The sequence below is a fragment of the Porites lutea genome, chromosome 9, assembly GCF_958299795.1.
Source record: "Porites lutea chromosome 9, jaPorLute2.1, whole genome shotgun sequence".
Lineage (NCBI taxonomy): Eukaryota > Metazoa > Cnidaria > Anthozoa > Scleractinia > Poritidae > Porites > Porites lutea.
The window spans coordinates 18,283,464-18,305,007 of record NC_133209.1 but is presented as its reverse complement, the minus strand read 5'-3'; the positions used below and the strand labels follow the sequence as shown (position 1 = coordinate 18,305,007).

The following is a 21,544-nucleotide window of genomic DNA, read 5'->3' as shown; positions in this document are numbered from 1 at the left end:
AAAACACATAGTAGACACTACGAGAATTCTCTGTATGAAAGTCCATTTACTATTTATGTACAACAATCTTGCATTTGCGTACAAGACTAGCATTGTAAGAACTTTAAATTCACAAAACTTGAGAAACTCCGAAAATCGTTTGGAACACCCCGAAAATTAAATAGACATTGCTCTAACTAATGCCTCTAAACACCCGTTTAAAAACCATTTTAAAAGAATATGTTATTCGAGTTTAATGGCTACAAAAAATAATTAAAATCGAACAAATAGAGACATCATTGCTGATTCCTTTTCCAGAATCAAATATAGAAAATTTGAATGAAAAAGCGAGACTGATGTAACCATTGAAAAAATACCTCTCCGGCAGTTGTTGGCTTTCAATTTATCAAGCCGTGCAAGGTAGTTCTAGCATTTGTCTGTGATAATATGCAGGGTTTGGTGTGACTTAAAAGGAATCACATTCTAAGAGTTGCGTTCAGTGCGCAAATGTGAACATTCCAGGGCTCACATTTCGAACTAAACCATTTTGCGGCATTTATTTCCCCATCGCACACATTCTTTCCATAAAACTTTGAAGGTACCTTACGGAGAATTTTCAAGTTTTTCTAGCACCCTAAGAGAAAATGTCAAAATTTCAAAAATAGTGCGAGGCCCTGGGGCAGAGTTCTCCCCTAAAGCTATGAAGGAAAAAGAAAATATCGTACAGAGACGATGATAAGGGCAATCGCCGGCCCCGACATACGAGGCGCCCGACAACGGTGGCCAACACTACCCAACGAAACCGCAATAGAACGAAGGAAATAGGCCATCTCCGAGCTTCAAAAACTCTCACTTTCAAAACGAGACCAAGATGCAAAACCTTTGTCGTGAAAATAACTTTTATTTGCATGTGAATAAAAAGCAGTCCAACCTGTACATGACAGCCCTGTATATAGCGGTCACCCGGTATATTACGGTCACCGGACAACTTTCCAAAAATTAATTGCCCTGTATTTTCTGCAAAGTTGACCTGTATATATTAGCGGTCACTCTGTATATAATGCTCACATTGCCATTTCCCAAGGGTGACCGTTGTATACAGGTTTGACTGCGTTTTCATATCAATGATTTCGCACTTAGTCTCGCCTTGAAACAGAGGCTTGACGCAACTCGGAAATGGCCAATTTTAAAGAGCTGTAAATAATAATACATCGCATGTCGGGGTCTTCCCATATCAAAAGGGCGGGCAAAACGTTTCAAAAGGAATTTTAAAATAAAAATTATCATTGAATGACAGCAAAGTGCAGTGTACTGTACAATTTTGTGCATTTATTGACGGCCAAGTTAGGAGTTTTAACTTCTGAGACGAACTGAAATGACCTACACATTTGAAACATGTTTTGGAAGTCATTGCCTGTTGTATGCTTAAAGGAAATCGCTTTTCTTTACTATTTCAAAGTAGAACGTTTTTTTTACCTGGAATACTTCACCTTTGAAATATATTTTCTTTAGCAACTGTCTCATTTCTTCACGTTAATTTTGAGTACCCGCAAATAATTCACTAACAAAATCTGACAAACCTGATTCCAGTGCTCTATTGTCTAGAAATCTAACCTTGTAACAATTCAAACGACAGATCTTTGGGTAAGTTTTACTGTTGCACCGCTCGTGATGCAGCCTAAATCACAAGCACAGTTAACAGTTTGAATTTGTCGACGGGAAAAGAAATTATGACCAGCTGAATAAACCTTCTTTTCTAACTTGGGTGGTTCATCAAGACACGTACGTTAACTCAAACCTCTTATTGACCCCGAATCTGGTAAATCTTGCGCTGTTGTAAAAGGTGGTTCTAACTTCTGAGCTGGTACCCTGCATGCAGAGTCTCCTTCGATCAGTCCTAGATAAGTCGGGAGATCTCGGAGGGTGTTATCCGCCTCGGCCTACGGTTCGATCTCCCGACTTATCTAGGAAGATCGAAGGAGACTGCACGCAGGGTACTGAGCTGGCGGATGAAATCCAAAAGTATGAACGTTTTACTGAAAGTTCATAAGCAGTACTGTCATGTGGTGGTGTTTTTCTTGGCAATGTTTTGTACTTTTTCACAATACTAAAAACTACTTGACAGAGAAAAGGTGAGGTATTAAATTTGCAAAAGGTCGTAAGTGACTGAATTTCTAAAAGCCCGAAATAAAAGTTAGTGGCAAAGCAAGTCAATACCAAAAACCTCGCACAAAATTTGACAACTCCTGCACTCAAACACTGTTCGTCTGAAACATATTAGTAAAATCCAACTAGTGGTCTATTATCAGTGCTGCGTTCTGATTGGTTCAGCTACTACTAGGCTATATGTTATAGTCCACTAGTAGCGAAAAGCGCCGGCTTTGAAAACCGAAACAATAGCGGCTGAATCGCGTTTTGCTAGCTAAAGTTGTTTTGTCTCGATATTTTTGACAAACTAGTTGGATTTTACTAAAACAATTATTCCTCTCGCCCTCATGGGCTATTGACTTAGAGCCCACTCGGGGTCGAGGAATAATTGTTAAATACAGTCAACTCTCTCTAAGACGGACACCTTTGGGACCGGCACTAGCCGTCCGTCTTATAGAAAGTCGAATAGAGGGAGCAAAGAAAGGCAGGGACCAACTCCAGGTGTCCGTTTTACAGAGGTGTCCGTTAAGAGAGAGTCGACTGTAGTCTGTATACAGCACCCCCCCGCCCCCTCAATTTTCGGGGCGGCCATCTTGGTAAATGAAACCAAAATAGCCGCCCATTAGTGAGCGCCACAACCTTAGGAGGATTCAAACAGTCTAAAACATGCCTGTTTGCACAGGTCCTTGCTCGACGTCCTTGCATATCTTTTTCTGATAATTTGTGCTTTCAAAAGGCGAACCACCACTCAATTCGGGGTGAACGTCTTGGGAAAAAGGAAATAAATTGTCTTTCCCAACACAATAACTCGCACTTCAAAATGAGACTTCGTCCCACTTGATCGCCGTATCCATGAGGTTCTTAAGCGAAAATATCCTTTTCTGACACGATTCCTCTCTTCGAACAGTTGAGAAACACCCATGAATGCAATGTCCGAGCAACTGTAATTAACGCCAAGAACTCTAATCCAGTTCTTTCCAACAATATTTCTATTCTGTCTTGCATTGCAACAATCCACACTTTTAAAAGTCGGTAAATTACAAGGTGCCAAAATTTTCCTTGGCTACATTTTTCAGGATAACTTAAGATTCAAAAAACAAAACAAACGAATAAGCAAAAAATTCAGTTACGGGCAATTCTGTTGCAAGGACTTTTCCTTGACATCAGGCAAAGCCATGTTCTGAGTCACCTCCATTTATGAATCCGTGCGGCGGCCTGAAGTGGCAGTTAAAAAAATCGAAGAACTTGCGTTCTCTTTCTTCTTTTGTAACCTTGTCACTCATTTTCTCCGTACTTAAAATCATTAACATGCACTTCATCAAAAAGGTCCAAAAAGATGGAGAAATAACCATTTCTTGAACAAACTCCCCTGTAAAAAAAAGTAAAAAATAATTTATACACATTACACAAGATTAAAGGATCAAGACAATTTCGTACGAAAAGAAGCACGAAAATAAAGCCATGATTAGTAAACCGGGTTCAAGGCTTCCCGACTCTCTTTACTTTTAACTTTCTTCTACTTTCTTTTTAATTTTAAAATTCAAGTTTAGGAGTGCTAACCATCTACACAAACCACCCGGATGAAAATCTTGTGCATACCGTATATCCTCTATTAAGCCCCCAATAGGCCATTTGCACTAAGAGGTCATGTGACATCGTTTTTATGAAAATAAAAGTTGTATGACTTTGCCTTCGAAAAACGATTAGGGGGTCATATCTTAAACAAAATAATAATTATTTGGTTTTTCAAACCCGCACCATTTACTTAAAATGAGCAAGTTCGTAGCTGGTCACGTGACCAAAATATGATTTTTAAAATTATGAATTACCTCTTTCTGAACACAAATTTTGCACTTAAACTTCAAGGAAATGTTGAAAAGATGATGTGGTAGCGTTTACAGCACATCTGAGCGTAACTATCACACGTTTAACAAGACATAAGCAAAAAGTAGTTTTGGCCGCCATGTTGGAGGGCAAGAGTATGCCCTCCAACATGGCTGCCAATACAAATCATACTACTTTGTTGAAAAATCAAAGTGCCATAAAATATCTCCCTTAAATGCGTTTTCTCTCAAATTTCGGGTGTAAGATAATTTTTATGTGCTCTGTCAATTTTTGGCATCAGCAAGATTCCAACTTATTGTTTAAAGGAAGCATTGGTCACGTGACCTCTTAGTGCAAGTGGCCTATCCCCACCTTTTAGGGGAAGAAAGTTAATAAGTCCCCCTCTCTTTTCAGGAAAAGGTTTTTATTGAATTAGTCCTTTTATATTTTAGTCGTTTTAATTGAGAGAGTATTTTTTTCAATCAATCAGATTAATTATTTAAAGTAATTTATGAAATTAATTAATTTCAACATTCCTCGTAAAGCGCCATTGGGCATTGCTGGAAATGGCGCTATATATAGTATTATTATTACTATTACTATTATTATTATTATTATTATTATTATTATTATTATTATTATTATTATTATTATTATTATTATTATTTAAGCCCCCTCCCCTCCCCTCCCCTCAATTATCAAATATTAGCCAGTGAAAAAGCAGTTTATTAAGAAATCGTACCATCAATGTTAATTGTTCCACACGAGCATTCGATGTCAAGAATAAAGTGGTTGTGAATTGCCATTATACGAACTAGAGTCACTTGGTCTTGAGCATCTTTCGCAGAGTTCTTCGTACGTTCCTCCATGAAGAAAACAAACAATAATAACTGTCATGTTGTCACAGCCCAAGCCGCCCATCTGACAGTCTGGTGCTAAACACCGCGTGAGAAGTTCTTCACAGATCTGAGATGAAAATATCAAGTAAAAATTGAGAGAAGAAAATAACTGAAGCCAAACCTGTATGGAGCGACAAGCGTTCCCGTTGTTGACGGACCCAATCATAATTAATTGACAATTGGTTCTGATTGTTCATTGAATAATCCATTGATGAAATGTATAATCTAATAATTCAAATTCAGCCTCTCCTTGTTTGATTGTAGACAACAAAGTAGTTTTATCTTACACAGGAAAAAAAAAAAACAAACAACATGTCCTTTCAAAACTTGGCGAGCCGTTAACATGAGAAAGAAAAAGTTGGCTTGGCTAGAAGGGTGACCCTTTAATGGTAGGGTCACCTTTCTCGCTGGGCCAACTATTCTCCATATTATAAACACTTTGGCTTACTCAGCTGAATCAACTCAGAGCATGCCCGAGCGCCGTTGTTGTCTCTTGCCTCGGGCCAAGTGGGCAACGTTTTCCTCACTAAAACGTTCGCCAAATTTGATTTGGCTGGGAGTGGGAGGGTGACGTGACCCCCCTTTCCCTCGGGCAACTTTCCTCCATATTAACTGGGCCTTGGAGAATAATTTCAGAGATTTTCAAGAAAATACAGTGTGTGAAACATACCAATGGTCTAACAGGGAACTGCAATGGAGAACAAGAAAGAACATCATGCGATGAACATACGAACCTGTTCTGGTTCCATTCTTTGCGATATCCTTGTTCTTACAAAGTCAACCACTTCTTGATTAGATAGGACATCCCAGATTCCTAAAAAAAGTTTACAGTACAGTCAGAATAAAACTTAAATCTGTCTATGAAGGTTAAAAATATTGTTTTTCTTGTATTTATAGAACGTTCACTCTGTATACTTTTTACTTGATAATGACGTCTGGGAATGTCGAAACGTCGCATAGTTTAACTTTTTAAAAAATTTCTTAAATGTTTTTAAGAAAAAATTTTACGCAGTTTTTAGTAGCTAAATGTTCTAAAAAGTAGCTTCTTTTTATTCTGTTAAAACAGCATAGTACAGGTACCCACGATAGAAAACAATGTAATGGAAAAACATGCGCAACACTGAGGAAAGACAATAGACAAGATAAAAATTACACATTTCTAATACACCAAAATGATCGAATGAATGAGCAACTAACCATCACAAGCTATTACAATGAATTCATGATCTGTAGTAACGTCTTTTTGTATAACATCAGGGAGAGCTAAACATCAGGAAGATAAGAGGAGGATAAGATCACTTTTACTGGCTCACTTTAGGATTTCACAGTATTTAGGTACTATTAACCTTTTTATACTACTACATGAGAAATTTCTGCAATTTGATTGGCTTAGAGCAGTGGTATTTCAGCTTAATTTGAAATACCTACATGTGAAAATTACAAACCTTTTGCGGGTAGTAGTATAAACAAATAATAGCATGATTTGTACATGATATTTGGCATACAACTTGTGATATTTCAAAATTGTCTCAAATTTCACTTGCCTATTGGCTCGTGAAATTAAGTATAACAATTTTGAAATATCACTTGTGGTATTTATGCCAAATATCACTACAAATCATGCTATTACCTATACCAATAATGCCAAAACAAAATGTTTATGATGAAATTATCTCGAGTACACGATCATGATCATCTTTTTAATGTTAAAGTCATGCCAGGTCAAGCATACCCCTCATACTTTCTATTAATAAATCGATTATTTGAAAAATGAATCCATCAGTCTTTGCCACAACCAGTATCAAATTCAAATCTGCATTCCAGCACGTGTAATGAGTAGTGAATTTTTCATGATAACATCTCTGTATTTGGTCAGATTGAAAAATCTTTTAATGTATAGAATTGCTTTGAAGTTATTTACATCATAACTAAAAAAACCTGGGCTGGTAGAAATTTCATAGCTACCTCGTGTGTGAATTCACCGCTCATTACTCACACCGGAATGCAGAGAGGAATCTGAAATCTACAACTACCAATGGATTCAACTTTCGAATAATAAGTTCATTAATAGGATCTTGCGGGGTATGCTTGACCTGGCTTGACAGTAAGAAATAAGGAAAAAGATAACACTACATGTGCTAATTTTAACACTTATGATGTACTGCTTGCACTGTGAAGGAGGAATACAGTAAACATTTTTGTGAACACTCTGTATCCTTCTCCCTATTAGTAACGCTCTTCATTGGTGCCAGATGTGAAAGTGTACAAAAGATTCTTCCATCTTACGGTACCTGTTACAATCTGTTCCTCGGCAGATTTCTTGTCATTCTTTTTAAAGCAAAAATCTCCAAGAGCTCTTGATAAAGCCAAATTACCTACAGGATAACACACAATAACAAATTCATTACTGCCCATCAAAATGGAACTAAGCACTGAAACCCAAAACAATAATTCAATTTAATCTACTTACCATTTACTCTGTTAAACTCTACCCAGCCTCCTGCTGCAATAATTCTTCTGGTTTCATCTTGAATAAAAGAGAGAAAACATTGTTTTTAATGAGAAGTGGACACGTGAAGGAATAATGTGGCTGATGATGCAAATCAGCAATCAAACAAACAGCTTGGGTAAGAAACAAGCCAATCTGCCAATTAAAGCCCCAAACTGTCCAATTCTCCTTCTAATTTTCCTTGAAAATATTTAAGAAATAAAAGAAGAATTGGAGGACTACACACAAGCCCTAGGATTTCAAATCTCGTGGAGAACAATTTTTCGGCTTCGTGCCCAGAGTTCACGGAAAACCATCTGTAACAATTTTTTGGTCCGTAAAAATTCATGGGAACCCACTTTTATTTCTTTTAATGTACAGAAAAACTGGACGCCATAACAATAGCTGTTACATCTTTCATGCATGAGTCATCAGTAATGTGCAATGCACTTTGGGAACGATTCAAGATGGTGGATGATAGAAAAATGGTAACGTTTTTTAAAATTTTCGTATATACACAAGCTGAGTCATAAAGAATTGCTCTGCTAGTTAAGAATCCAAGTGGAAAAATACTACAGGGTGCAAAGAAATTCATTTTTACAGCTTGTCATTTGGGCAAGCTGAAACTAGTAGTTACTAGCCCAAACGTCATTTCAACTAGCCCCCAAAATTTTTTGATGAGCAGAATTGATTTCACAGTTCTTCTGTAAGAAGAATTCCTCAAAATACTTCACTTGCCCGTTGGGCAGGTTAAGAACAGAATTCACTAGCCCCATAGCAAAATCCACTAGCCCCACGCTATCGCACACTACTTTCTTTGCACGCTGTACCTATATTGTATTTTGATCCCTCAGGGTAAGTCACTGGGAAACTATTTTTTGGTTCTGTTTTTTTTCTTACGATCACTGTAACGAAATCCTAGGGCTTGACATAGGGCCTTATTCCATGCACACCAAATCAATTACTTTCATAGATATCCCAAAATACTACAACATTAAACAAATAATTTTATTTTGATGTCCATTACACATCTAACATGTCAGCATTACCATCATTGCTGGGTTTATGATCATAGGAAAGTTGTTCAACTGCTCCTTTCTTTGATGCTATTGCTCTGGAGTCACCAACATTTCCCTAAAAAGACCAAGAAAATCAGGAGGTGGATATTACAAAAAGTACATACACACTGCAGAAAACCATTTATCCACCATGAAACACCAGTTATTTTGCAAACCCTTATACAACCCTCTAGGGTGGATTATTGCATAATTCACGCAATTTACCTCCCAAGTGATTCAAAATATTATTTAACTTTCCATCACATGTGGCACAGTTCATCCATTCATTGGTACTACACCTTTAAAGGGGACTTTACAATTTACAAAGTTTGTTGTTTCTAAAACACTGTCAAGTAATCGACAATACATCAGTGGCTATTTCTTCTTTTATTAAATATATATCTTCCTTCTTTTATATATAAAATAAAAGTGCTGTCAAGAGTGAAGAAAATATTCAACAAAGCTCACTCTCGCCCCAGTTTCAGCAAAAGGTGTACCTCAGGGCCCTAACATAACATGCCCTATTAGTACAATGAACATAATATTTTTACTATTCCCTTAATCTGTTAGCACCCTGTTAGCCACACTACTACTACTACTACTACTACTACTACTGCTACTAAATGTAAACTTATTCATCGACTGTGCTAATCACACAATTGCCGTGCAATCCATCACGTTTTCCTGGAGGCTGTCAATTTAAGTTGAATTTTTCCAAGTCAAACAAATGTAAGTAGACTTTACCCCAGGTCAAGAAATACCACAAATTAACAACACTACTTTCAGAGCCACTTTGATGCAAAAAATGTGTTGCTTGATCACTGGAGTGACTGCCATTGATTAAGAACACTAAGGATATTCTTACACAATAAATTTTCTGGTTTTTGAGAATAACTACTACAGCAGTTGTTCCTGCCATCTCATCCTTCATCTGTTCATCTGAAATCAAAACAAAATAAAACCAACGGTGAAAATTATATAAATGATAACCTAAGTTAGGAAAACCAAATTATACAGGAAATAAAAACAGGCGATGGCCTGGGCGTACCACTTCAGTTGTTTACCAAAGGAAGCAAAGTAACTGTGTCCTTCAGCAGCAGTTACTAATATTGACATTAACTTGCTCAATTTTGGACTAGATTTACAGTAAAAGACAAAGCTCCTGCTTTGTACTGTTATGATGATTTTGCTTTTCTTAGACTTGCAGTTTTTTGAGGTTAATGTATATTCTCTCTCGTCATGTTCAAGTTGACAGCATACCATGCCGTAAGAGTGATATAACTGAAGTTGTGCCAATCCTTCAATAGCAAAACCTACCTATTGTTTGATACGTTAAGTATCTCATTTAGGATTAAAAACAATGATACAAAAATACATTTTCACACTTTATGAACACCAAACAAACAGAAATTCTTTAATAACTCAATTCCTTATTGTCTGCACATCTCATTGTATTCTATTAGCTTTGAAAGTAATTGAACGTTTTCACATGATATCATGTCCGCCATGTTGATGACCCAAAACAATAAAACGGCAGCCATGCTGGAGTCTCAATTCAGTCCTGGGGGAGTTGAAGCTTCTTCTTATGTAAAAACGTTCTTTTGTTTCAATAAATTTGCATAACTGCTGGCCACGTGAGTGGAAATGCTCTATAGACAAGGTGACAACAATATTTTAGCCAAAGTCAACACTTCTGAGCATACCTTTCTGCATGTCTGTGTCACATGACAAGAAGCCACCTTTTATGGCTTCATGTATGTTACCTTTTCCTGTGAATAGGAATGAAAAGCAATACTATTGATTTATCAAAAAATATATACAGTATCTCAGATTCTAGGGACAGGACTATGAGAGAGTTGACAACACACTACTTTGTGAAAGGATACAATGTTACAAGAGAGTTCCACTACAAAATAGCAATGATTGACATACTTTAGTCATGAATGGAACATTTGAATCAAAAATGTGTAATTATGATAATATTTTGTTCTAATTATCTAACTGAGGGAGCCCATTCCTTATAAGCCCGGTGGCTTCTCTTGGGCTTCCTCACCATGAGAGTTTAAATAATTAGATTTTTTTTGTTTTTATAACTTATGGCAAACAAAACAATAAACAATAAATAAACAAAGCTTTATCTACAATAACAAAATGTTTCGACGTCATCAAATTAGTTCTCAGCAAAATAACCTGACCAACAGAAAGAAAAACCCTTGAAAGAATAGACCGTATTTTCTTAAAGTTGCCTAATATATCACACTGTCTTAATTGTAATTATTTGAAGAAAAATGTATACACCATATGCTGGTATAGTTTAAACTGATACAAAACTGATGCAATTAAGTTACTTTGACTGAAATACATACATGTACATTAACATTGATTTAAAAAACAATATTAAATTTACAATGTTATTATTGTGGCCTTCCTTACCCCAGGCCGAGTGATTAACAATCTTTGTGTGAATGCATCTGCCACAATACTGTGCTACTCTGGCCCCTAACAATTCAATCACAAATCAAGCCATTACTACACATACTGGATGAAGCTATGACACTTAAATGATAGCATGTTAAACTGGTAATTTTTACTTCATTTTTTATTTGGTGCCTGAGATAATGTCAAGGGGCAAATTGTGCAAATTTCTCCCTGCATTAGCACCATTTTCGGCCAATTGCAATAAGGGTACTATTGGAGCCAATCAAAACACACATTTTATTGAATTGGTTCTAAGAAGCAAATTCAAGCTCTTTGGTGTATAGTTTGGAGTTGTTAAAAATCTGAGGAAATCTCATAAACTCTAAGTTGAACTGCATAAACTGAAATGGCTGAATAACAGCGGATGGGCTAGGGGGGAGCAGGTGAAAGGAGAAGTTCCACCTTTTCCCCATTCCCATGTGTCTGACTGCTCATGTGCACAATAACAGATAAACTTGTGTGCCCCACTGATGTAAGGGGAAAAAGAATCATTTCCTTGCATTCCTGGCAATTTGAAAATTTCCATAACAACAGTCTTGGGGGTCCACAATAGGGTTGGTGGGACTGGGATTTGGCTTTATTATTTTCATGGTGATGCTTGGGATATGGGCTAAAAACAGGAGCCGGACGCGGGAATTTTTATAATGACCAGGAGCAGGATTTTCTGTTTTGGGGGGGTTAGGATACGAGAATTGCAATGTAAAATTAACAGGATACAGGAATTTTTGCTGTGACTGCATTTAAAGGAAGCCAAAGATAGGCCTACATGGCCTACCTATCAGCGGTTTCTGTGGTTGCGTTGCATTCACTGTTATCAAAGCCAATCAAATCAAATTTTTGCTATTACAAGCAAGTCCTTTAATAGAGATGTACCTCAGAAATTTACTGATCATTACCTGGAAGATAGGATCAGTCACTAGAGACAATGTTGAGAGCCTCAAACATCAAAGCATAGCGTAACCTGCATAAGGTTAGTCTTATTAAACAAATAAACTTTTGAAAACATTTGGGCAGGATTGGGATTTAGTAGTAAAGAAGGGCAAGATAGTGGTATTAACAAGAAAAAATACACAGGAAGACAGGATTTGAGAACCCCTTGTAGTTGACTTTAAGTCTTGATCTATGACAAACCTCCATGTCCATCATACACTCCAAAGAAAGCAGTGCCTTTGTCTTCCCTGAGAGACAAAATCTCTGTGTGTGAATCTTCCATGTCTGATCACGAGAATTAAGGATTTACTCATATAAGGACATCTTATTTATCATGATATGTGCATGTATCTAAAAACCCCAGGGGAATACTCCTGGGAATTCTTGGTGGGGGTGTGCTGCCCGGTTCATCAAATCCAGACCCTATGTCAGACCAAAAGATGTCATTTTCCACATCCATTTTCTGACCAGACCTCTAAAATCCAGACCTGTTTTCAGACCTGGCCTTTAGAAAAAAACTGTCATCGTTACTTACATGTAGATTAAGAGTGCAAACAAAAATATTCTCTAAATGTGTTTTGAATTCCCACATTTCTGTTTCATTTTTATTTACTGGGAATTGAAACCATAAATACGTTCATACATTCCTGTAGTTCCCTTGAAAACAATATCCGATTCCAGACCAAAATATTCACAGTCTATACCCATTTTCAGACCAAAACAGCGCAAAAACCCTACCCGATGGGGCGGCACATACCTATATAGCTTATGTAAGGAAGTACCTCCCCCCCGCCCCCGCCGCGGGCTAAAAGCTATTGAGAGAATTATTTTGTTACCAGTATTCTTGTGAGTGTAGTCCTGAATAGGATTCAATGTCGGTAGCAATGAATGACATCATTTGACTGCAAAAATATGTGTGATATTGTGACATGCTAGTAAGTATACTGAATCTATGCAACCAACTTTTTACCTATTTGCCTGTGGAGGGCCACATTTAATGAGATGTTTCAATAAGCAATTATGTTGCACCTTAGCAACAAGACTGTAGTTTTAAAGGATACTTATTCTCCATCCCTGCATACAAGATGAGCCCACTTTGTAATGCTTATTTGAAGATGATGAGGTTTCCTTAGTGGTCACTGGCTCTGATAAAGTTTGCCCCATCCTAAAAAGCCAACAATTTAATGCAGCTGCTCAAGCATACACAGGAAATATAGATAATGTTCTGAATGAATGCTACCCAGAGCCAGATGTAATTTATAGCGAGCAAGAGGTCCATAAACACGATAACACCCAGAACTAGTCATGCCCAATGGTAATGTACTAATGGGTCGTTTCAGGAAATCTTAGGACAATTTTTCACTTGTCAGAATAGTCTATTCTTAAATGGTAAAACTAATGTATGCTACGCAGTAGTGGGTTTTAGGGAAAATTTCAAGAAAAGTCAAGTACCAACAAAACAAGTCTGTCAAGCACCTTACAGTTAACAGCATTATACAACTACATGAGAAATTTCTGCAATTTGATTGGCTTAGAGCAGTTGTATTTCAGCTTAATTTGAAATACCTACATGTGAAAATTACAAACCTTTAGTGTGTAGTAGTATAAACAAATAATAGCGTGATTTGTACGTTATATTTGGCCTAAATACCACTCATGACATTTCAAAATTGTCTCAAATTTCACTTGCCTAACGGCTCGTGAAATTACGTGTAACAATTTTGAAATATCACTTGTGGTATTTATGCCAAATATCACTACAAATCATGCTATTACCTATACTAATCTCCCCTTTTTTCCAAAAATTCCAAGAAAGCTAACCAAACCTACAGCTGACAAAAGAGATATAACTAGGAATTGCATCAGTTTAATGGGAGCCTTGAAAGAAAGTGACGTGTGGCAAACTTCTAGATTCTCCTTTCAAATTGCCTTCTGTTTGCAAGTGAAAAAGGGAGAATTTAATGAGTGTGAGATTAGGGGGTCTCATAAGGTGCTGCTTTACACACCCATTCACTTCATGTCTTCTCCAATTCAAGAACAGTCATTATACCATATTTTTTCAATATTATAAGGTGCAGCATTTTTTTCACAAAAATCTTCCTTTAATAGTTCAATTTAACCTGTTATAATTTTGGGGTATATCTGATGACCAAGTATTTTCAGGGAATGAAATAAAACTGCATCAGATTTCAGGTATGTCATTAAGAGCCGGGGGCCGGGGATTTTCGCCGGCTACTAAGAGAGTGGCCCCCGCCTACTTTTATTGGAAAATAGAAGAAAAATAGAACCAAAAGAAATCCCTAGCCGTTTGATTCCCCGCCTACTTGTTGTGTTTACGCGGCAACTTGAAATCTTAGTGACAACCCCGAGATTTTAACCATCAAAAACATATTGTCCAATAGACTTTGCGAATTATTCATGTGTAAGGACCTTTATACCCAGTAAAACGTTACCACGGTAGCAAAATTTGTGGATCACAACAATAGGGAGTATTTGCAATGGCGACGACGAACAGAAACAAAGCAATAGGTTTAGATTGGCAAAAAAACAACTTTGCATGTGCATCGTGCTTTTTTGTATATTTCTTAGCTATTGTTCACGACTGCAACATGAAACTTCTGAAACACAACACACAAATTTTCTTTTTCTTTCTCTAAACTTAGATATGGTCCTTTCAGATTTAACCCAGAAAATTTTGCCAACATTTGACAAATTAAATGAAATTAAATAGGATCAGTGAAGTTTGAAACAGTGTGAATGGCAACGTGACGTAACAACTTCTCATCTCTATACAAGGTTGAATAACTGAAACAATGGACTACTGATAAGGATAAACATTTTAAATGAAGAATACTAATAAAAAAAATTTATATCAAATTTGCAGTTTAATGAAAACTCAATTTTGTTTTCAGTAGGTAGATTTTGTCAAAGTTAAACTTCGACAAGATCTATCTACTGGTAACAAAAAAGTTTCTATTTAACAAACAAAAAACCATGATCAGTCAGAACTTATTCTTACACGAAATACAAAGTTTTCAAACCAAGAGAGCACCAAATCACGGTCCATAAAGACATTGCTGTCACTATTTCAAGAAGGAATGGGTGAAATGAGTCACAAACAACAGAATTTAATTCTTACCAGTTTGCAATAAATTCCATAAAAATTATCAACGCCCATTATGTCCCTTTGCTGTTAGATATATTGCCACTACACTCCAGCAATTTTTTCCCTCTTGTGTGTCTGGTTAACTGTGGAAATTCCTTTCATTTTGATAGCCGTATTGTGAAGGCAAGTAGGCGCTTTAAAAACTGTGCACTTCAGTTACATGATGCATTTGCATCTTTATTTCTGACCAATTTTTGTTATATTGGCTGCTTTTGTTTGACGCTATGCAATCAGTACATTTTAATGGAAAAAAATGAATTAAAGCAATCTTTTTGAAATTCTCTGTGGATGTTTTTGAAGCTGTTCAAAGCACTCATGGCATACGCTTTATCGAAATTCTCTGGAATTTTTTACCAGTGATATTGAACCCTTATGAAAGCCTGTTTTGGCCTACGTTAACTTGACAAAATCAAGTTAAAAAGTTTGGGGTGCATCTTACTGCACAACTGAGAGGACGTCATAACCTAGACAAAATAAGCTAAATAATGATAGGAAAAGGTGTGGAAATAGTGCAAAAATACTTGTGACATTTATAAACACATTAAAAAACAATACTATACAAAATAACAATTAAATTGCACATACAGTGTAGCTCGACCGGTATAATTGCAATAAATTGTAGGACAGAGTCTAAATGTGTTGAAAAAAAAATGTGGCGACAGAGTATCAGTGCTTAGTAAATAATAATAATAATAATAATAATACAACATCACATGTAATTTGGCTGTATCCTGATTGACATACTAGACTTTTGTACTAGTAACAGGTTATGTTACTTTTATTATGGCAATCATGCTCTATAAAGAAAAACTGTCTCAATACCATGCCTCAACGATTATTTTCTCTCTACGAAAATGATGTTTGCATATTTAATTTCTCATGTTGCCAAATGTTACCTTCACCAATTTGCTTGTGTATAATTTTGGACAGTTTTTTCTTTCTTTTGAGCAAAAGTCCCTTAAAAGTAGCAAAAGCCTTAGAAACAGTGAAATTTCTGTAGATTAGAATAAAAAAAATTACTATTCTATGATCTAGTGTTTAGTTGTGGTACAAATGTATGAGACTCTTTACATTTTACATGTATTTTACACAGCCAAATTAACTTTGGCGAATGCCACCATACTAGACACAAACTCTTCCACCTTGGATGAAGTACAATGAGTTACAGGTATGATTGATTGGTACATGTATCCAATATAGTAGAACAGGGGCTGTGTTACACCTGGCTGGTTCATTTTGTCTATAATGCCAATTAAGTGTCCTTACTCCCTATGAAACTTCAGAAATTACTGTCTTGTGAATGACAAAATCAAAGTTTCATGTCAAACAAGTCTTCCTAAGCATAATATCGAACGTTACAAACAACAAAAATGAGCTTTGAAAAACTGTTAGGTGAACAAGTTTTCAAAAACCACAATTGCAATCCTTTTAATCTTCTTCACGTTTGACCACCCGTTTTTTTCTTTTGTATTTGCTGTGTTTTTTATACCTCCCTCTCATGTTTTGAGCAGTTATGTTAATGTTACACCCAACTTGGTGGCAGTTCCCACCATCTGAATTTGGATAAATTTCGTGACACAGTTCCTTTAACCCTTTAGGTCCCAAGAGTGACCAACATTAACTTTCTCCTAACAACATCAGTAGATCAACAAGAGTAAAGGCTATGAGAATTTATAAATTGATTACCAAAGGGAGAACGTTTTCATCTTAAACCAAATTCTCTCAACTATTCTTAAAAGAAATGTATGGAGATCAGTCGGGAGAATTTGTATGTGCATCTTGGGGCTTAAAGGGTTAAGTATAAGAAGTTACGTGTAACTGGCTTCAACTTTCTTCCTGGACTACACCTGTCTAACACCCACCAACATCTTTTAAAAACAAGATGGGTTTAATGCAATTATATAGTGAGAATTGCTCCTCCATTAACAGTTTCACGCTTCTTATTATCACATAACAAGAAAACAAGTTTACATGATATATAAACTTACTACATTTGACATAGCAAAAAACAACAGATAAAACTTGTCCTAATTATAAATAATACATTAACGTGTCGTACAATAAATAATTAAAACATGAAAAAAATCCAGACACTGAGAAATGCTAATTTATTTTGCCCCAAGCTATTAGCACCTTGGAGGAAATTTATAGCACAATACCCAAAACTATATTTGCCTCTGTTCAAAGTAGCCTTCATTTTATTTAATTAAATTTAACACTATTGTTAAGCACACATGCAATCACATTTGACTTAAAAGTTTTTGTCTTTTTCCTGCCTCCACTTAAAATTGTAAAATTTACAATTAACAGATTTATAAGATTGGATCGAAAATTTTCGTGCTCATCCGCAACACTATTAACAAAAAACAATTACAAAATAGAGTGATATTTGATACTACGTATTGCAAAGAAACATAAACATGGCAACAATTGTTGTTGAAGTGTCAGTTTATGACATCGGACTAAAACATGTTGAATGCCGAATGCAACGCACTTGAAGAAACAGGAAAACTTTTTTAACAACGTCGAAAATAACATGCGTGCCAGTATACAAGCTCATAACGACAGCAAAAGGTTGGTTATAACTGCCGTCTAACGGTTGCCATAAGCGGTAAAATACAGCTGATTGTCAACAAGTAATGCGGCATTTTGTGACAATCGGACAAGTGAAAGTTTCTGTGGGAAACTGCGTTGTTAAGAAATGAAAGTACTGTATTTCGTCCCTCTGGGACAGAATACACTCAAACAAGGATAATTTACAATTTATACAACATAACACATATCAAGGTTTTAGAACTAATTTGAGAATAAGAAATAGGGCTGAAAGTATGTAGTTAGTGGGGAAAATTCCACTTGCACATACTACAGTTTGCTCGATTCCACGGGAACAAATATAGTTAACAGCCTCTGACACCTTTCTAGATGCGCTCACCTTGGATTTGATAAGAGAACGATTCACACCACGCAGCTGGTAGGAACAAACTTAGGCTATCAATGTAGTATCGGAACTTAAAATTTGCAAAGATCGGCGCAAAAGTTTCATGTAAACACTGACATTTGAAAGTTCTTGCTCGGCGACATCTTGCATCTTCTGGTCACGTGAATGGGAGATGCGATTTCCTTAGAGGGGGGTGTGAAGAATTCCGCACCAAATTTACGCAGCACAGGCATCCCAAACTTTAATGCAAGGCAACCGGACAAACAGATCGTTACAGATAGATAAGAACCAACTTTTTTATAGGTTCTTGTACTTTTGGAGTAATTATTGGTAATTTAGGCTAAGTAGGTTCTTAATTAGGTTCTTAATTTTTATGAAGGGGCAGTAAAATAAATTGTTGCGATTAGTAGAAAAATAAATAAACTTAGCATTTTTTTCACAATTGTAATACTATAACCCTAACAAAACTGATTACCGAGTTTGTATTTAGTGTGGTACAGTATGTTCTCGTTATACTTAAATTTACAATCTCAGTAGTGAGGGATCAATCGGAGTAAGCGACTCGAAGTAATGTCTCCTTGCCTAAAAGTGTTTATCACAATAACCCACATATTAAAACGAACCTGCTTGATCTTGCTTGGCTACACAAGTTCTTGTGTTTTTAAGTATTACAGTGGCATATTTCTGCCAGGAGGTTTTTAACCCACAGGTTTTATATGCGGGTGTTAGACCAGAGTCCAAAGGTTACAAGGTTACAAATTCTAAGTATGATGATACCAGCAGATGCTGGGCAGTAACCTCCGGGAGGTGGGGTGAGAGTCGGGGGGACTCGACTAATTAAATTTAGTAAAATCCAACTATTGGTCTATTATCAATGCTGCGTTCTGGTTGGTTGAGCTACTACTAGGCTATATGTTATAGCCCACTAGTAGCGAAAAGCGCCGGCTTTGAAAACCAAAACAATGGCGGCTGAATCGCGTTTTGCTTGCTAACGTTATGTTGTGTCTCGATATTTTTGATCAACTAGTTGGATTTTACTAAAAAAATCAATCAATAGCTCATTCGGGCTCGAGGAATACAGTGTGTAATTGTTAATTATATGGCAAGCGTCGGATTTATTCAGACTTAACGCAGGTAGGCCTTTCCCGATTGCGCTGAGCACCTTTTGAGCACTTTTTTGAGTTTGGAGCACTATTTTGCATTTTGAGCACCCTTAAGCACTTTTTCGCACTTTGGGCAACATTTGAGCAATATAGTTCACATTTCGGGCAAATTTCGAGCAACATATGTCTTCTAAAACATTTTAAAGCAAAAACTGTGTGTCGCTCGCAACGAGAATCGTGTTCCAGGTCATAAATTTGAATAACTAATAATGTTGTCAAGAATAAAAGACCGTTGTCATGGAAAGGCACGTGGACTTATCCTTACTGAGGGTGAGAACAGAAGTTTCTGATTGGCTGATGTATCATGCGTGTGTCATCTCAAATTTCTAAATCATCTGATGTCTAGGCTTTGCACTAGTACTGCTGAATTTATTTACAATTCGTAACCGGCTTTAGTTTTTTAAAAATATTGTTGTTCTATATTCTATCAACCTTTCGTAACAACCTGTCGAATAACACTACGCAAAATAGATTGTTAATTACTTCAGTAAAAATTGACACATTTACGAAAAGCTTAGAGGTAACTGTTCACAACTTTTAGCACTTTTTGAGCACTATTTTGAGATTTTAAGCACTTTTTGAGCACTTTTTAGCCATTTTTGCCAGCACTTTTTCAGGATTTTACGAGCGCAATCGGGAAAGGCCTAAACGCAGGCATACTGTCGTTGAAAGGTTACTGGTCGTATTTTGTACCTAGGGTGTACCCCCTATAATAGCTTTTACGGGTAGCTCCGCCCAAAAGGGCTACCTTTTTTAGGGCTTCAGGTATGTGAAAGGGCAGGGATTTCATAAGCTAAAATACGTGAAATAGTGGGGAAATCTGTCATTTAATTTCGGTCTGTAAAAAGGACCAAAGAGGGCTACCAGCATCATTTTATGGATGTGAAAGAAACTTTTTGGTTTAGTGATTTATTCGCATTAAAAAGATGGGGTATTTAAAGCAGTTAAAAGGTCTACAGTGTTCTCAGTTAGGTGGGGAGGGGCCGGGGGGGGCCTGGGCGCCCCAATAATTTTAATAGGCACGTTTAATTTGGTCAGCGGCCACGCTCTTCATGCTGCTCGTCGGTTCAATGTTTCGCTTCGATAATTAAAGCGTCAAAATTATGTATTGTATTTACGGCTTCAACAAAGAAAAATTGCTGTAAATAAATGCTCTCCGAAGGCTGAAAATGCTATTTCAGAGATCCTATTGTTCAAAATCTTCTGGGGAAGCATGCCCCCGGACCCCCCTAGCAGCTGGCACCTTCGGCGCTCGTGATTGCCCCCCCCCCCTCCCCCCACCAATAAATCCAACCTTGCTACCGCACTGAGGGGTACCATTTGTCAGTAGAAAGCACACGAAAGGGGTACACCCTTTCTGTCAAAAGTGGTATGTAAAAGGGTAAGGGTTAGACCTTGGGGCGGAGCCTCGGCAAATAAAACTTTGGGGAGTACCTCCCGGGTATTTGCAATGTTGAATCAAATTCCCTATTCTCAATCAGTGATCGAGCCAAGAGCCTCGCCCGCAAAACGGAAGCGAACGAGGGACCAAAGCGCCCAATATTTTTAATGATTAATCAAGGCACCGCTCAGGCAAAAGAACTTGTTGTCTTTATTACAGATCAACTGTGAAAATGACTTCGATTTATGCAGACTTAATTTACCCTTGTTAGGCTTTGATAAATTCTGCTAAATAGGCGCTAAATTTGTTTTTCTTCGAGCATAACGAAAGCTAGCAGAGTCTGCGTAGATTCTGAAGAGCCTTGCCCAAACGCCGCCGCCTTTGGGCCTAATTATAACTTATGCACGTCAGCTATTAATCTTACTTTGTACCATAATATTTGTCGAAACTGAAACGGTGATTTGGGAAAAGTTTCTTCCCAGTCAGATACTTAAGTTAGTGTTCTGACTGGTTTTTCGTTTCTGCTCAAATTCTGCTCCGAGAAATCATCCTTTTTTTTGTCGGCCGAACGCTTGCCTCGAAAATCTAAGCCTGTCTGCCGGAAGCAGCCAGAATTTATCCAAGCGCCTAAACTAACTTGTATGTACGCGCAAACATCAAACACAATAAGACAATATAAATAGTAACTCCCATGTATTTAGTTTGAAAGTCGATCGCTTCATTCTTTCTAGTTTTAATTTCATGTGAGCCCTTACACTAGGGTACATACCCAGGAGAGGTATACGTAGAAGACATTCTACTTTACTAATAAATTAATCGAATATAGGATGCCCACATAAAGCTAGGCAGATAATTGACTGACCAAATAATTAGTACCCCTTTCCTTTTATTGTTGTTTTAACTAATGTCCACATCAGCGGGCCGTTATATATATCTTTTTTATTTGGAGGTCTGTTTATACAGCTGTTGAAAATTCTTTCAGCCGACTTTTTTCCATACCCAATATTTTGTCTCTGTGACATAAAAATATTTTATTTCACTTGCGAGGTAAATTAAGACAAAAACTAAATGATGTGGAATATTAAACTTATG

The 21,544-nt window shown here is 36.9% G+C and overlaps 1 protein-coding gene across 1 annotated transcript; it reads right to left on the bottom strand.

Moving 5' to 3' along the window:
- Positions 1-26: 26 nt before the first annotated feature.
- On the bottom strand, positions 27-18,079 carry LOC140947868 (probable protein phosphatase 2C T23F11.1). The gene is made up of 13 exons (XM_073397080.1): positions 17,903-18,079; positions 12,866-12,969; positions 12,006-12,089; positions 10,830-10,895; positions 10,100-10,165; positions 9,262-9,335; positions 8,388-8,472; positions 7,321-7,377; positions 7,142-7,225; positions 6,048-6,113; positions 5,585-5,664; positions 4,694-4,917; positions 27-3,496 (listed from the first exon to the last, which is right to left on the bottom strand). Exons 2-12 carry the CDS (start codon positions 12,966-12,968, stop codon positions 4,729-4,731), a joined length of 954 nt encoding a protein of 317 aa, XP_073253181.1. The 5' UTR covers position 12,969; positions 17,903-18,079; the 3' UTR covers positions 27-3,496; positions 4,694-4,728.
- Between the last annotated feature and the right edge of the window lie 3,465 nt (positions 18,080-21,544).

What these genes read in the sequence shown, in the direction of transcription:
- LOC140947868 (XM_073397080.1), bottom strand. Translation starts at nt 12,968, where the DNA reads ATGGGGCAAACTTTATCAGAGCCAGTGACCACTAAGGAAACCTCATCA. An exon ending in TGTTAATCACTCGGCCTGGG is followed by an intron (nt 10,166 to 10,829) that starts GTAAGGAAGGCC and finishes TCCTATTCACAG; the next exon opens with GAAAAGGTAACATACATGAA. An exon ending in CGAGGAACAGATTGTAACAG is followed by an intron (nt 6,114 to 7,141) that starts GTACCGTAAGAT and finishes CCTGATGTTTAG; the next exon opens with CTCTCCCTGATGTTATACAA.